The following is a 13,882-nucleotide window of genomic DNA, read 5'->3' as shown; positions in this document are numbered from 1 at the left end:
TTATCGCGTGGGATGTCGCAGCAATAAAGAGGGCGATCGCCCGCGGAACTTGGCTCGACTTCTCAAGCAATTACCCTCTAACTGACAATCCAGATTTGAGTTTATCTTATACTTGGTCTTCAAAATGGAGAAGAACTTTGATGAGATAGCTGTTGGTAGCCAAGATGGTAGTTCCAGCGATTTGGAGCACATCGAGGTTGACTGGACTGAAGAAGAGGAAGCGAAACTCATTCGCAAGTAAGTAGCCCATTCAGAAACAATGAGCTCTCTCCAAACTAACCTTTTAATCTTCGCTTAGGGTCGACTTCACTATTATGCCACTCTTGGTCCTTGGCTTCTTTGCCCTTCAACTCGATCGAGGAAATATGTGCGCTTGTACTGATACTCGTCTCTATACTCGACTAACATAACTTTAGTGGAAATGCTCTCACAGACTTTTTCATGGCTGATGTTGGGATTACTCAAAGCCAGTTCAATGTTGGACAGCAGCTTTTATCTGCGGGTATTGTCTTGCTTGAGGTATGCTTCTCGCGTAAATGTGTTGATAAGGGTTGCTAATGGTGATAGATTCCCAGCAACTTCATCCTCTACCGTGTTGGACCCGCCAAGTGGATTGGATCCCAGATCATCGCTTGGTAAAGAATCCCAATGCCTCCTTTCTGATAAAGTCTAACGTCTCATAGGGGTCTTGTTGCCACGTTTCAGGCATTTCAGAAAGGTTTAGGTGCTTTTCTTTCTACTCGACTTCTCCTTGGGTATGTCTGTCTCCAGATACTTTGGGAAACCTTTCTAATACTTGCACAGTCTCTGTGAAGCTGGCTTCATCCCTGCTGGATTATATACAATTACTCGATGGTACAAGCGTGATGAAACCAGCAAGCGATTCTCTATCTACTTCCTGGGTAACATGATTGCCTCTGGAGCATCAGGTCTCATTGCATATGGAATGTAAGCCTGGCTTAAACTATCTAACTCTTGATTCTCATGCTGATAATGACAGTCTTCACATGCGAGGTATTGGCGGACTTGGAGGTTGGCAATGGCTTTTCATCGTAAGTCCACACATACTTGGCCTACCGTGTCTAAACTAACAAAACCAGCTCGAAGGTATCTTCACCATCCTTGTTGGGATTCTCTTCATCCTGTTCTTCCCAGACAGTCCCTTCAACCCCGTCTCACTCTTTAAGTTCGGTGTCTTCACTGAGAGGGAGAAAGAGATCCTAATGAAAAGAATTCTGAAGGATGATCCTTCCAAGATTCACGCAAAGCCAAACGTTACTCAAGAAGAGTTTCGCAATGTGGTATGTATCGTATTCGGCGTATCATATCACGATGTGCTGACAGTTACAGATGACAAACTGGAGACTCATTCCCCATGTTTTACTCACTATTAGTGCTCTCGCGCCCGCTACAACAATGGGCTCCTACTCGCCAAGCCTTGTGAAGTCATTCGGTTATGAGAGACTCAAGTCGAATGCCCTTGTGTCGATTGGATCATGGGCCCTTGTTGTGACCAACCTCTTGTGGGGTTATCTGGGGTAAAAAGAAACCAGTTCATCATTTGAGACCTTGTGCTAACTCATTCCAGTGATAAACTTCAAATGCGCGGCCCTCTCGTTGCATTTGGGATCTTCATGTTCTGGGCATTCACGGTACGTATCTCTTTCCGAGATTTACTCATGCATCGCTGACTCGTTAGATCGCTGATCGTGTCATGGTGTTTTCACCCGATGGACATACACGATTCGCTCTGTTGACATTAACTCATGCTTTCGGATGGCAATGGCGTAAGCTGAACCACATAGTAGATCAATTCACATTATACTAATGTTCTCATAGATCCCCTGAATGGTTCCTGGATGGCTCTCAACGCTGGTTCCGCTGGAGAGAGGTCCATCACTATGGCCATCCTCATCATGTCAGCCAACACATCTGGAATTATTGGAAGTCAACTCTTCCAAGAGCATGATGCTCCTCTTTACAAAACAGGTTGGACTGCTATCATGGCTCTGGCTTCGGTTGGTCTTGTTATGGCTGTCGTTGCGAACTTGCAGTATTTCTTCCTCAACGGCCGAAGGATAGGTCGCAAGGGATTAAAGTATAGTCCTTAATTGGTTAAAAACATTCACTTGCTAGCCAGGTCACAACGTTGGTTGGTAGTAGGAGTATTATAACATGATTGTCTGAACTTTTGATCAATTATTGAGGGGAAATTATTAGGGAATCATGGAATGGAGAACAATTCTGTGTTTACTTGGTCTCCTTCTTGGCGTCCTTTTTGGCCTCACCAGCAATCTCTTGGGCCTTCTCAGACTTCTTCTCCAACACTTGTCGAAGTTCCTCAACGGTCTCCTTGAAAAGCTTCTCACCCTCCTCCTTGTGCTTGTCCGCAACCTCGCTCAACTGCTGCAGCTTCTCCATGACCTCGCCACCATTAGGGATCTCCTTGATGTACTTCTCAATGTCGACCCAGCCGCCAGTGAGCTCATTGCCCTTGGACTTGACCTTCTCGGTCGCATCCTTGACGTACTTCTCCAGGTCGCCTAAGTCGCCAGAGTCGACGGCGGATTTGGCGCGCTTGAACAGCTCGGCGGTGTTGCCCTCCTTGAGGGCATCGGCGTTCTTCTCGATGAGCTCCTTAACCTTGGGGTTCTTGTCAAGGTAGGGCTTGGCCTCCTCAAGACCCTTCTTCCAGGCCTGGTCGCCGAGCTTCTTGATCTGTTCCACCTTCTCCTCGACGAGCTTGCGGGCCTTGCTTATGCTAGCGGCACTGAAGCCTCCAGCAAAGATGTCCTTGACCTGCTTCCAAGTCTCATCGACCTGCTTTTTAGCCTCGGGGCCATACTTGTCACCGAGCTCCTTGAGCTGGTCAACGTTGCTGCCAAGCTTCTCCTTGACCTGGGGGTGGTTGTCGATGATGTCGCCGATGGCATCACCAGCGAGGTTGGCGACCTTCTTGGCGAGATCGGCGAGGACGTCATAGGCCTTGGAAGCAGTTTCGAGGCTCAGGCCAGACTTGGAAAGATGTTGGAACTGCTTGTAGGCATCGTTGACGAGCTTGTCGGCCTCATCCTTGTTGTTCTCCCGAACCTTTTCCCAGTCCTGGAAGGCAGCATCAACGTAGGCGCGACCACCTGGGATCCAACCAACGTAGGAGTAAGCAAACTCCTTGATGTAGTTCACAGCCTGATCGGCATCGGGGGTGTTCTTCTGGAGCTTCTTTGCGGCGGCCTCATATTTTTGCTGGGCCTCCTTGGCAGCTTTGTTGATACCTGAAGCAGCACGGCCAGCGGGTGTGTAAGAGTAGATGCCGTAGAAGATGGCTGAGCCGACAAAGCCACCAGCGATACCGGTGGCGAGATGAGCGCTGCTCGATGAAGATGAGGCTGTAGATTGGAATCGAACTTGGCGAGAAGCACGAGAAGCACGTGCGGCACGAGGCACAGTTGATCGAATGAGAGGGCGAGCAGGAAGCATTGTGTCGGATTAGTTGTTGTAAAAGGGAGAATAGAGAATCAGGTTGTGTTGAAGAGGGGAAAGATGTGAGAATGAGGGGAGGAAAAGGCAGAAGATGGCATTTTGAGGGTGAGTAAATACCTTAACTTTTTTTGCAATATGCCTAAGGAATGACGTACTCATACGATCACGACGCAAACAAACCACAAGCTAGAGCTTCAGGACCAAAGCTCCGGAAACGTGACGTCAGTGACGCTCATATGCGGACATTGCGGGGTGAGTCTGGCGTTCCCCATGTGAGACTAAGACAGTCCAATTGGCCAATTGCGTTCCATGTTTCCAAACTCAATCCGCTCTCAAGATCGAGATCCTTGTGCAGTTCCTCGGGTCCAAAGCTGAAGATGATCAGGGGCGCTTTCGTTTGGTGCGTGGTGCTTTGGACGGGGCCGGGATGAGCCGCGGATGTTACGTCACGACTACCTAAGACAACAGCTGCACTAAGAAAGGGACGGGAGTGTAAGAAAACTTGAGACTTCTTTTCTAAATAATGAAAATACTTAGGCAAACGTCGGGCAATTTAGCAAGCGTATAAAGCAGTTTATTTTGACACCCTGATTCATCGTCAGAAGTTTTCTTACTCTCTAGAGACTAATAACCAAGCTCACCAAGTTCAGCTACCGAGTTTCACCAAGGTTAACGTCGGTAGACCGGCTACACAATAAAGAGTCGCTTATTCAGGACTAATGGGTTCGATCTTTAAGATTTCTCGTGTGACGGATAAACCCTTCGTGATAAGGTATGATCTTTGGGAAGATGACTTTACTTTGTTGCATTTTAGGCTACCCTAGAGTTACTTTCCCACCATTCTGTACACTGAATATCCGTCTCACATTTGACCGTCTTGCCTTTAGCATCTGAAATATCAAGGTGAGGAAGTAGAGAAGACAAATTGTGTAAATGAATTGCAGGCCTTCTGAGGCGAAGGACATGTCGACTTCCGGGTTTTGTCTTTGGCTCTCCATGAATAATATGATCACATTGTGCAAACCGTGAAGCCTCTCGCCGAACATCGAAGCATAGCCCGTAAACGTATCGTGATGTGTCGCGTGAAGTTTTATTTATCAAGGACTGAGTTAGAACAAGTTGGAAGATGACTGTGATGAACAGCCAAGATAAATGATTGGGAACTGTTCACTGTTGGCTGCTGCAGTAAGACATGAGGTCACTTGAGAGCTTGAGACCACATGGGGGCTTGGAGATATGGGTTTGACCGAGCTTGAAGCAGATACCTGGTTATGGTGGTCGTTAGATGATTGGCCCTTGTTGTTACCTTGCCTGAAGATGTGGCCATATTGTGATCCGTTGAAAAGAACTGACGATAACATGGCCTTCCATAAAGAAGAAAGGAAGAGTCTCATAGTAATAAATATATAGGGGAAGATATATATATCGGCTAAAAGAAAAAAGAGAAGGCATGAAAACAAACGACCCAGGGGAAGATTAAATGCCTTACCTATTCTACTATGATCCAGAAAGCCGCGTGCGTGGCTACCCGATTGGCTTCTTGGAGCCATACCCTTTCCTGATGTGAAAGATGTCCCTTCAGTCCTCGATTTATGTTCAAGTTATGTTACAGACTGAATGCCAGCCATCTCATGTTGCGTTTTTGAATCCTCTCAGAGCCATATATAGATCTTGCACTAATGAATTTCGTGACTCTTTGGGAGCAATTTGTACGAGGCATATCCGGTAGTACTTCAGACCCGGTTCAGCCGTAACAGAGCTTATTGTTGAGGGGATATAGGATGAGGATGTCAAGCTCGAACGCTATATTTCTCAGTAGCCTCATATCTTTGGCTGTCCCAACTATAGTTCTATGCGTTAGTCATAGAAACTCTGGGCATAAGACAGAGCTCTGACTGTTAAAGGGGCAGGAAAACTTACGAAGTAAGGACGTTCATCCTAAGCAATAACAATACTTATTCAAGTTAGCTAAACTTGGGGGACTCTTTGATATATTCATCTTAGCTATATCCCGAAATCTGCAGTCCATTTGGTTCCGGAGCTGGGTATCTTTTACGGTATGAAACCCGAGGACTATAAAGTGTCTTGACTCAGGTCCCATGTCGAAGCCTGGTTGGCTAGCTAATTTTAGAAATTCCATGTTGGAATTATTTCTGAAGACTCCTTGCCTGTATACAATTGCGATAGTCTATTTATTGAACCAGAAATATAGGCCGTTTCCAACCATAGCTTTAACGAAGTAGTAATAAGCTTAAGTTTCACCGCGTTTCGTCTTCTGAAAGACGTCGCCAGCTCAATCGAGTTTCTGACGTCAACAAGTGGATATCATTACTGGACCACTTTAGAGCTTGCAGGCTTTCAGCTAGAGTCACGGAATCTCATTCAAGCATTTTACAATGTATAGCTGGTCAAGAAAGTTCCCACAGGAATAGAAATGACAAAGACAATAAACTTGCCTTGTGGAATTCATACAAGATGCTGTGGTGAAAGAAAATGATGTTCTGGGTGCTTCTAATCGTGGTCTCCACACGAGATGAAGGTCCAACCGACGTGGTGTGACATATATCTTCCACTATCCAATCGCCGACCGAGCAAATTTCTTAACCATTCACAAATCAACAACCATAGACTTTGTCAACTTTCATATCATCAAATATTTCCATGGCACCTAAAGCCTTGACCCGAGAGACGACAACTGGTGCTGCGCTGGAGCAGGTCCAGGGAGCCATCCAGAGCCCAGCGACAGAGGTTGTTCCCAAGCCGCCTTCTGACGTAAGTGAATCAGATACAGAATGAACGCCATTATACTGATAGAATTACAGCTCGAGGAACTCAAGGCTGATTGTGATTCATTCACTTTCACATCATTCACCACAGAGGATGCTTTTGTGCTGGGCAACCTTCTTTACGCTCGTCTTTACCCATACGCTGTCAAAGGCAAGCCGACGGTGATCTCAATTGCCCTTGCAAATACCTCCCAGGTTGTCTTCCAAACCGTTACCGGACCTGGCACAGCTCCCGACAACGAGCAATGGGTTCGCCGTAAGAGGAACACTGTTCTCCGATTCGGCAATAGCACATGGTTCATGCACAACAAGTTCAAGGGGGACGAGGTTGCTTTCGCTGCCAAATATGGTATTGCAGATTCAAACAAGGGTGACTACGCAATCCACGGTGGAGCTATCCCGATTCGTGTCCAGGGAGTTGAAGGGATCGTTGCTGTTGTCGTGGTGAGCGGGCTGAAGCAAGACGAGGACCATGGAGTTATTGCCGATGTTATCAAGAGTAATTGGAGCTGTTAGATAATTTCATAGGGCAGTCATCAGGTCAGGCACAAATCTCCATGTCAAGGATGCTCAAGGTATCCCTGACGCAGCGGCCGACCGGATTTCCTACTACGGAGTGCCCGTTCCCGCTATATATGCACCAAAACAAATAAAGTTTATGCAGCTAATGAAACCGAAATCCACACTAGTGTGCCGAGACAAACTAAGTTAACCACTCCATGCACGCCGAGCATTGAATTCAATAGTCTATCACATCTTTATCAATGCCTACGTCGAGTATACACAACTAACTCTACGGCGACCATGAACACGACGAAATGGAGGATCTCAAAGGCTTGTCAAGAATGTCGCGCCAAGAAGATCAAGTGCAATGGGGAAACCCCCTGTCAGAACTGCAGCATGAGAAATCTCAGTTGCGTCTATCGCGAGAAGGCCCGTAATCGGACGCGCAAGGTCAAACCGCGAACTGCAGCTTATGAGATTATCATGTCTCACGACGCCATGGAGAGCACGTCTCTGGAACCATCCGATGAAGGAACTGTGCCACCGACGCCAAATGCCGACGACACCGCATCTGTCGGACCTACAGGATCAGTAATGGACAGCGAACGCAGTTTGACACATAATAGTGTTGCTGCGACGCATCGCGCATCACCCTCTTGTTTCCTCCAGCTTTACTATGGCCCCTCATCGAATTTTGCCCTGCTCAACTCAATCTATCACCAAATAGCAGGGACATGCCCAAATGATCCTCCGTCACGCTCTGGAATTGTCGAAGAAGTTGGTCCGGGTCTAGACCTATTCAGTCATCGGAGACTATTCTTCGGAGATTTGGCTGACAACCAACGGCCATCATCAATACCAGATGACTGTTCAGCTATGCTGATTGACCCAGATACTGCTCATCGGCTACTCGAGAGATATCTTCTGACCTATTGGCACGGTCTTCCTATCATGAGTAAAGACCACTACCGCCGTCGCTTAAGCGCCCTATATCAACCACCAGGTATCTTTGATTATGATGCACCAGAGACCATCATCATCATGCTGGCTGTAGGATTGGGAGCTTCAATGACCGGCGAAGAAGCCATTGCAGACTTTCTTTTTCAGAAAACCAAACAAGGAGCTGCCAAATTGGACGAGGTTGTGAACATGCAGATGGTTCAGATACACCTCTTAATGATAAGTCGTACCTCCTGAACTTTGCTCTCATAAAAGCTTACACACTCTCACGCTCACTTCCAATCTGAAAGAGCAAGACCAAACTCAGGTTTCTTGCATGTCGGAACTGCATGCAGAAAAGCAGTAGCGGCTGGTCTACACAAGGATGGATGCTCACGCCCAGGATACACTGAAGATGATACAAATCAGCGAAGAATAACCTTCTGGAGTTTATTCTTCTGGGAAACGTTTGTTTATTAACTATACTCTTTGACCACTACTGACATGGTACAGATGGCAATGCTTTGTTCTTGGCCGACCTAGCTCGCTTCCGGACCCCGGTTCCATCATACCACTACCGAAAGGCCAAAAACTACTAAAGTCTTTGGTCACTTTGTCACGTATCATGGACAAATGTGTAAAGAAGATATATAGTCCACGGCATGACTCCCTGTTGCCAGTCTGGAATGCAGCCATCGAGATCCGCCGCGAACTACATCAGTTTGCAGAGCAACAACTCAAGGATATGAAGTTTGGTCTTGTTGGAGACCCCAGCACAGGAGAGCTCGGCGTGTGCCAAGCTATGGTTTCAACAAGTAAGCCAACACAATTCATCTCCTGAAGCATACTAATCGACGTAGTGTATCATCATACACTCCTATTAACATTCCGCCCCTTTCTCATTTTACGAGCAAAACTGAATCACGACCGTGCTGCTGCTACTTCAGCGGAGAATCTACAGATGCCTCCGCCTTGGCTCGATAGCGCTTGCGAGTACTGCTTGGAAGCAGCAAGGAACTCTGTTGGCTTCTTAACGGGCTCGTGTGCCACTAATATTCTTTGTCGTGTACGCTTATCTCCCTTGCCTCGGAGTCAGGACCAGCTAACAGAAATCAGGATATAAAGTATCATGGCTTCTTTATGGAGGGAGCATGCTATGCTTTGGCTTTCGATATGCTTCAAGAAAAGAAGACAGCTCACCGCAATCTGCCCTGGATTCACTCTGGTCTAAGATGCCTTCGCTCCATGATGGGATCAGCAGGAGTAAACGCCGGTCAGCTTCCAATAACAATCGCCTCAATAGAGCAGATGGTCCGATCTGCCGGGTTCGAACTGAAAGATCCAGTAGGCACGAATCAGCAAAAGCAGGCCCCGCAGTCCACGCTCCCCGGATCACCAGCACCTGTCTCTGTTGCAGGTGGTATGAGGAGCGAGCCTGCGTTCACCTTCCCTTCCATGCCATTCGGCTTTGATGTCACTGGTCAGATGAATGGCAGTTCGAGCTCTCCTGCAGGCGCTGCATCGGAAGAGATGGCAGATTTCACAGCTGCTGATGTTGGATGGGATATTGATTTTGGAACTATGAATATGGAGGCGTTTTTGTCTCTCGACTCGGCGGAGGCTTTCAATTTTGCACCATGAATACACAACTGCATTCTTGTAGTTATCTAATTGGGTTGGCTTTTTGCTTATGCCAGTCCCTGGGGCGTTATTAGACGCATTGTCGCTGTAACCAGCGCTGGAAGATGAAATTGCATTGGGATGGTCGGGACCATTACATAGATGGATAATGATGGGGAGGGCTACTGAAAGGAAGGATGACAGGCATGGTGAGGAGCATTGGATCTCCTCAGATATATCACTAACTACGATGTACCTTGACTTATGAGAAAGGTCATCGATTCTTGACAATATAACTCGCATAAGACTATGAAGCTATCCCAATGTTCCTCCTTTTAAGTTGCTACTCATTCTGAAGAGCCAGGATAGCAGACAAGCCTCCAGTGAAGGCCAGAAGCCCCCGAACGATATTCATCCATCTCCACTTCTTCAACAAAGCCACAACCTCATCACGACCAACTTTCTCCTGCTCAATACTACTAGTAGCGATAGCGTTGAGTGTATTGTTCGTTGCCATCATCCCAAGCACCGTCCAGGGCAACTGAGACACTGTAGCGATAGCAGCAAATGCCCAGAGTGTACGTTGAGCCGGGACAAGATAAGCAACTATTCCAGAAGATGCACCTGAGAACAGAGAGAGCGGCACAAGAGTAACCGCCCCGCGGGTGTAGAAGTCTTTGAAGAAGGGTGTATTAATGGAGGCAGGCTGGTTGTAGAGAAGAGGGACTGTGAGGTGTGAAGAGCCAAGGTTTATGCCCGCCAGGACAAGGCTCGAGGTAAGGCCAAAGACTTGAAAGGTTCGTACTGTAGAGTCCATTCTGATAGTTTATTATGAGTTATTTTGGGAAGTGAGTCTTATCTCTGGATTTGAAGTGAGGAGATATTAAGTATCGTTGGCTAGTCTGATATGTCAAGACCGGCCTCGTTAGGTGCATGTGGCTTGCTGCAATATCCGTCATAGACTTGGAGACGATGTCTCACTACAACTATATCCGTGATAATGCCATCTATCATATGATAGCCGGCTTCGTCGGAAAGTTTGACATAGACGACAAAGAGCCGTCAATGTAACCACATCATTATGATAAGAACTTAAATTCTTCGTATTCGGTCTATCATGAATTTGAAGAGCAACATGATTAATGAACGAATACATATACAGAGAGGCACGAAGATTAGATCGGATCCTAGCAGATAGGATCGCCTTAAACCGATTAAGAAAAACTCAAGACCTCGATTTCTCATACTGACCTATTAGACAACTCTAAACCCGAGATCGAGTATGAGGATGCTGATCCCTTCTAGCGCTTATACATCGACGCTAAAATTTCGACTTAGTCGGGATGATTCCACTTGATGCAACCAATCACGTAAACTCTATTTCCCCTAATTTCAGTCAAGCGAACATGGTGTCGGCCTCCTGAGCCTTCTAAAAGAGAGAGCTTCCCCTCAGTGAAACTGCTTAAGCTTGCTGTTGAGACGATGGAGTTGTCTCCGATTTACAAGAACGCCTTGGCGACGTTGGGCTCTTTGCCTCTGGCCTACAAGGTCTTGTGTGCTGTCCTGGTGATTTTCGCTTTCAGCAAAGCATTTTCTGGGGCTGAGAGGAATGGCTATAAGAAGAATCTTCCGAAATATGCCCCCATTGAACTTGCAATTGCGAGTTATATCCTTAGTGGAGACGGCATAGGTCGACGAATCTTGTAATAAGCATTCTCTGCAACGCTAGGAACTTAGCTAATTGAAGTATAGCTCAGCTTTAAGCCGCTATGGAGGCTCTCTGTTCGGTCTTACTTCAGGACATCAGATCGTTGTCGACTTGCCCGGCGTGGAACGTCTTTTGGCCCAATCTCATCACACTTTCAACTCTGATCCGGCACAGTACTCACTCTGTACCCTTGTCTTTGGCAGCACTGATACCCCAGAGCTAAGAGCCAAATTCGACACATCACTGAAAGATCTTGTTCCTCCGCTTGAGCGAACTTTTCTGAACGATGCCGCTTCGACAGCCAATGTTGAAAAGTCTCGTGTAGCGGAGCGAGGTGCTTCGCTTGTCACATTCTCATCTAATCCTAAGGAAATGGTACGATGGGAGCTTTCAGCAGGAATCAAAGTGCTTCAGCCAGAGACATCTCATAGTCCGGGGAAAGTGGAAGCAAACCTGCAAAGTTTGACTCGAGATTTTGGAGCATGTATGTCTGTTCCTCTCATCTACGGCCAAGACATACTGGATCGGAATCCTCGGCTGCTAGATGACTTCTGGACCTTTGATAATGATCTATTTCCACTACTCATGGTCGGCGTTCCTAAGTGGGCACCATTCAGAATGATGCAAGATGGTCTCAAAGCCAGATCCAGAATTATCGATAGTCTGGAGGCAGTCTACAGACGAGTCGACCAGTATGAGAAAGGAGAGCCAATTGATTTTGGTGCCGACATGTCAGATGTTAGTATGATGCTACGAGAACGAAACAAGATCTACAACAGAGACGGATGGACATTTCCTGAACGTGCTGCAGCGGATCTTGGTACTTTCTGGGGTCTCAACGCAAACGCTCAGCCTGTGTTGTTCTGGTTCTTGCTATACGTTTATTCGACCCCGGGCTTGCTTAAACGAATCAGAGACGAGATCTCCCCTTATATCATTTTATCAGATGGTGACAAACCCGAGATCAAGTCAATGGACTTCCCGAGTCTGTTCCGGAAGTGTCAACTCTTCAAAGCTTGCATCTTTGAGACATATCGCTTGGTCAACGAGCCAACATCTATTCGCTGTATCACTCAACCCGTCAGTCTCAATGATGGCAACCACAAACATGAGCTTCAAGAAGGAACATATATCAGTGTCCCTCTCGCGCTGAAGAACAAAAACTCTTCGATATATGAGGATCCTGACACTTTTATCCCCAATCGATTCCTTGAGACAGACCCTGAAACGGGAAAAGCCACGGCACGATACGGAAAGTTGAAGCCTTGGGGTCTTGGAGCTGCGATGTGCAAAGGCCGAACATTTGCAGAGAAAGAGATAATTTCTCTTGGGTCAGCTGTTATCAGTCTTTGGGATATAAGCCCTGCGGAGGGAGAGTGGAAGTTGCCTGCTATGATTCCAGGAACTGGAGTTAAGAGACCGGTCAATGACATCCGCGTGGTTATAAGTCGCAGAAGCCCTTTTAAGTCATAAAAGTATACGGATGTGTTTCGATGTAAGATGGAAGATTTTAGTCGGAAATTCATATTGTATATGAAGTTTATGGTGCATTTTCGTCACAGGTTTGGTTATATAGTGGCACAAAATGTAATAAATGTGTGGTATGACCGAGTTCGAATAACTCAGATTTCATTATTCATTAATTGTCATAACCATGCTATTGTAATATCGTACAAAACTCCTGGCAAACTCAAAATCCCTCTTCTATACGCCGTGCTTCACTACTCTTCGTCATCGTCCCTTTCATCTTCATCTTCATCCTCGTCGTCTTCCAAGGTAAAGCATGCCACCTCCCTGGAATGGAGCAACTTTTCGACCTTCTTAAAGATGGCCTTTCTCTTTTTCTCAAACTTCTCGCAAGCTTCTTGCATTTCTTGCTGCTCACGCGCCCAGAGTTCCAAACGTGTCATGGAGGTCTCTTGGCCAGCCGTGCTGAGTCCTTGCTCGATGTTCTTTTTGCAGTCCTCAAGCTTTTGGATGTGAGTCTCTGCGGAAGTTCGAATCTTCCGGATCATATCCAAGGCTTTTGGGACATCGAGGCAAATGCAAAAGTTGCTTGCATGACTCATCAACATCAACAGGTGGTCCACTGTGATGGGCTGTCGGTGAACAGCAATATTTCGAATTTGCTTGATTGAGTAGAGAAAAGAGGTGAGAACAAGGCCACACCCTTGGCAACGGCTGAGCTGTTGGAGGGCTTCCCAGTGCTTCTTAAAATGGTATGCCCAAGCGTTTAGCTCTCCTGCTTCTGGACATGACCACTTCGTCTCTTCGAGGATGCCTGGCATGGTCTCTCGGGCGAAACTAAAGCAGGCATGTTCCAAGATAGCCTGGATTCTTGTGAGCATCAGTGTCTGTGTGCGGATTGGAACATAGACGTGAAGTCCAGGAGCTTTGACTGGCAGAACGTTTGCGACTGATTTGTCTGAACCCGACGTGTCTGCAGACGACGAGACATTGGAGCCATCATCACTCTCGGAGTTTGCGCAACTGGATGACCCAGAAGCTGGAAGCTTATTTACGCGGTTGTACAACGCAATAAAATCTTCCAATGATAGTCTATTCTTGAGGCCCCGGGATCTCAAAGGCCCATGCTTTCCAGTGCGGGTGGTGTTGAAGGGGTTCTTGGTCTGCATCATCTTGGCTGACCGAGGATACAAGCCGTAGATCAAATGGAATAGGATGTTTGATATAATGCTTGGTCTTAAAGACTAGCAGTGGTAGACTGGTATATGGCAATACCGTATAAAGTGCCTCAAGAGAAAAGTAGTGATGAACTGGCATATGGCAGTACCGTATAAAGTGTGCTGAAGAAAAAAGGGGTGGTGAGAGACTGGTATATGAT

At 46.8% G+C, this 13,882-nt stretch overlaps 7 protein-coding genes across 7 annotated transcripts; 4 read left to right on the top strand and 3 right to left on the bottom strand.

Moving 5' to 3' along the window:
• Positions 1 to 30: 30 nt before the first annotated feature.
• FVEG_04586 (hypothetical protein) lies at positions 31 to 4,196 on the top strand. The gene is made up of 12 exons (XM_018892392.1): positions 31 to 237; positions 299 to 367; positions 417 to 519; positions 568 to 635; positions 684 to 755; positions 805 to 948; positions 1,001 to 1,052; positions 1,101 to 1,301; positions 1,351 to 1,538; positions 1,589 to 1,652; positions 1,700 to 1,787; positions 1,840 to 4,196. The coding sequence occupies exons 1-12, from the start codon at positions 125 to 127 to the stop codon at positions 2,109 to 2,111; spliced, it is 1,434 nt and encodes a 477-aa protein (XP_018749077.1). The 5' UTR covers positions 31 to 124; the 3' UTR covers positions 2,112 to 4,196.
• On the bottom strand, positions 2,148 to 3,873 carry FVEG_04585 (hypothetical protein). The gene has a single exon (XM_018892391.1). It carries the CDS (start codon positions 3,475 to 3,477, stop codon positions 2,251 to 2,253), a length of 1,227 nt encoding a protein of 408 aa, XP_018749078.1. The 5' UTR covers positions 3,478 to 3,873; the 3' UTR covers positions 2,148 to 2,250.
• Positions 4,197 to 6,066: 1,870 nt separating the features above from the next.
• Positions 6,067 to 6,985, top strand: FVEG_04584 (hypothetical protein). The gene is made up of 2 exons (XM_018892390.1): positions 6,067 to 6,252; positions 6,303 to 6,985. The coding sequence occupies exons 1-2, from the start codon at positions 6,142 to 6,144 to the stop codon at positions 6,780 to 6,782; spliced, it is 591 nt and encodes a 196-aa protein (XP_018749076.1). The 5' UTR covers positions 6,067 to 6,141; the 3' UTR covers positions 6,783 to 6,985.
• Positions 6,986 to 7,055: 70 nt separating this feature from the next.
• Positions 7,056 to 9,647, top strand: FVEG_04583 (hypothetical protein). The gene is made up of 5 exons (XM_018892389.1): positions 7,056 to 7,928; positions 7,986 to 8,176; positions 8,223 to 8,524; positions 8,570 to 8,775; positions 8,826 to 9,647. The coding sequence occupies exons 1-5, from the start codon at positions 7,071 to 7,073 to the stop codon at positions 9,348 to 9,350; spliced, it is 2,082 nt and encodes a 693-aa protein (XP_018749075.1). The 5' UTR covers positions 7,056 to 7,070; the 3' UTR covers positions 9,351 to 9,647.
• Positions 9,592 to 10,189, bottom strand: FVEG_15505 (hypothetical protein). The gene has a single exon (XM_018904634.1). The coding sequence runs from the start codon at positions 10,144 to 10,146 to the stop codon at positions 9,673 to 9,675; it is 474 nt and encodes a 157-aa protein (XP_018749074.1). The 5' UTR covers positions 10,147 to 10,189; the 3' UTR covers positions 9,592 to 9,672.
• A 620-nt stretch (positions 10,190 to 10,809) lies between these two features.
• FVEG_04582 (hypothetical protein) lies at positions 10,810 to 12,524 on the top strand (the record flags this gene model as incomplete). The annotated part of the gene is made up of 2 exons (XM_018892388.1): positions 10,810 to 11,032; positions 11,082 to 12,524. Coding segments are annotated over 2 exons (1,652 nt in total), but the record flags the coding sequence as incomplete, so codon positions are not given.
• Positions 12,525 to 12,693: 169 nt separating this feature from the next.
• On the bottom strand, positions 12,694 to 13,737 carry FVEG_04581 (hypothetical protein). Its single transcript, XM_018892387.1, has one exon. It carries the CDS (start codon positions 13,674 to 13,676, stop codon positions 12,759 to 12,761), a length of 918 nt encoding a protein of 305 aa, XP_018749072.1. The 5' UTR covers positions 13,677 to 13,737; the 3' UTR covers positions 12,694 to 12,758.
• Between the last annotated feature and the right edge of the window lie 145 nt (positions 13,738 to 13,882).

The sequence above is a fragment of the Fusarium verticillioides genome, chromosome 4 (genome assembly GCF_000149555.1).
Source record: "Fusarium verticillioides 7600 chromosome 4, whole genome shotgun sequence".
NCBI classification, from domain to species: Eukaryota; Fungi; Ascomycota; class Sordariomycetes; order Hypocreales; family Nectriaceae; genus Fusarium; species Fusarium verticillioides.
The sequence above is the reverse complement of the archived record's forward strand: the minus strand, read 5'-3'. Positions and strand labels throughout refer to the sequence as shown.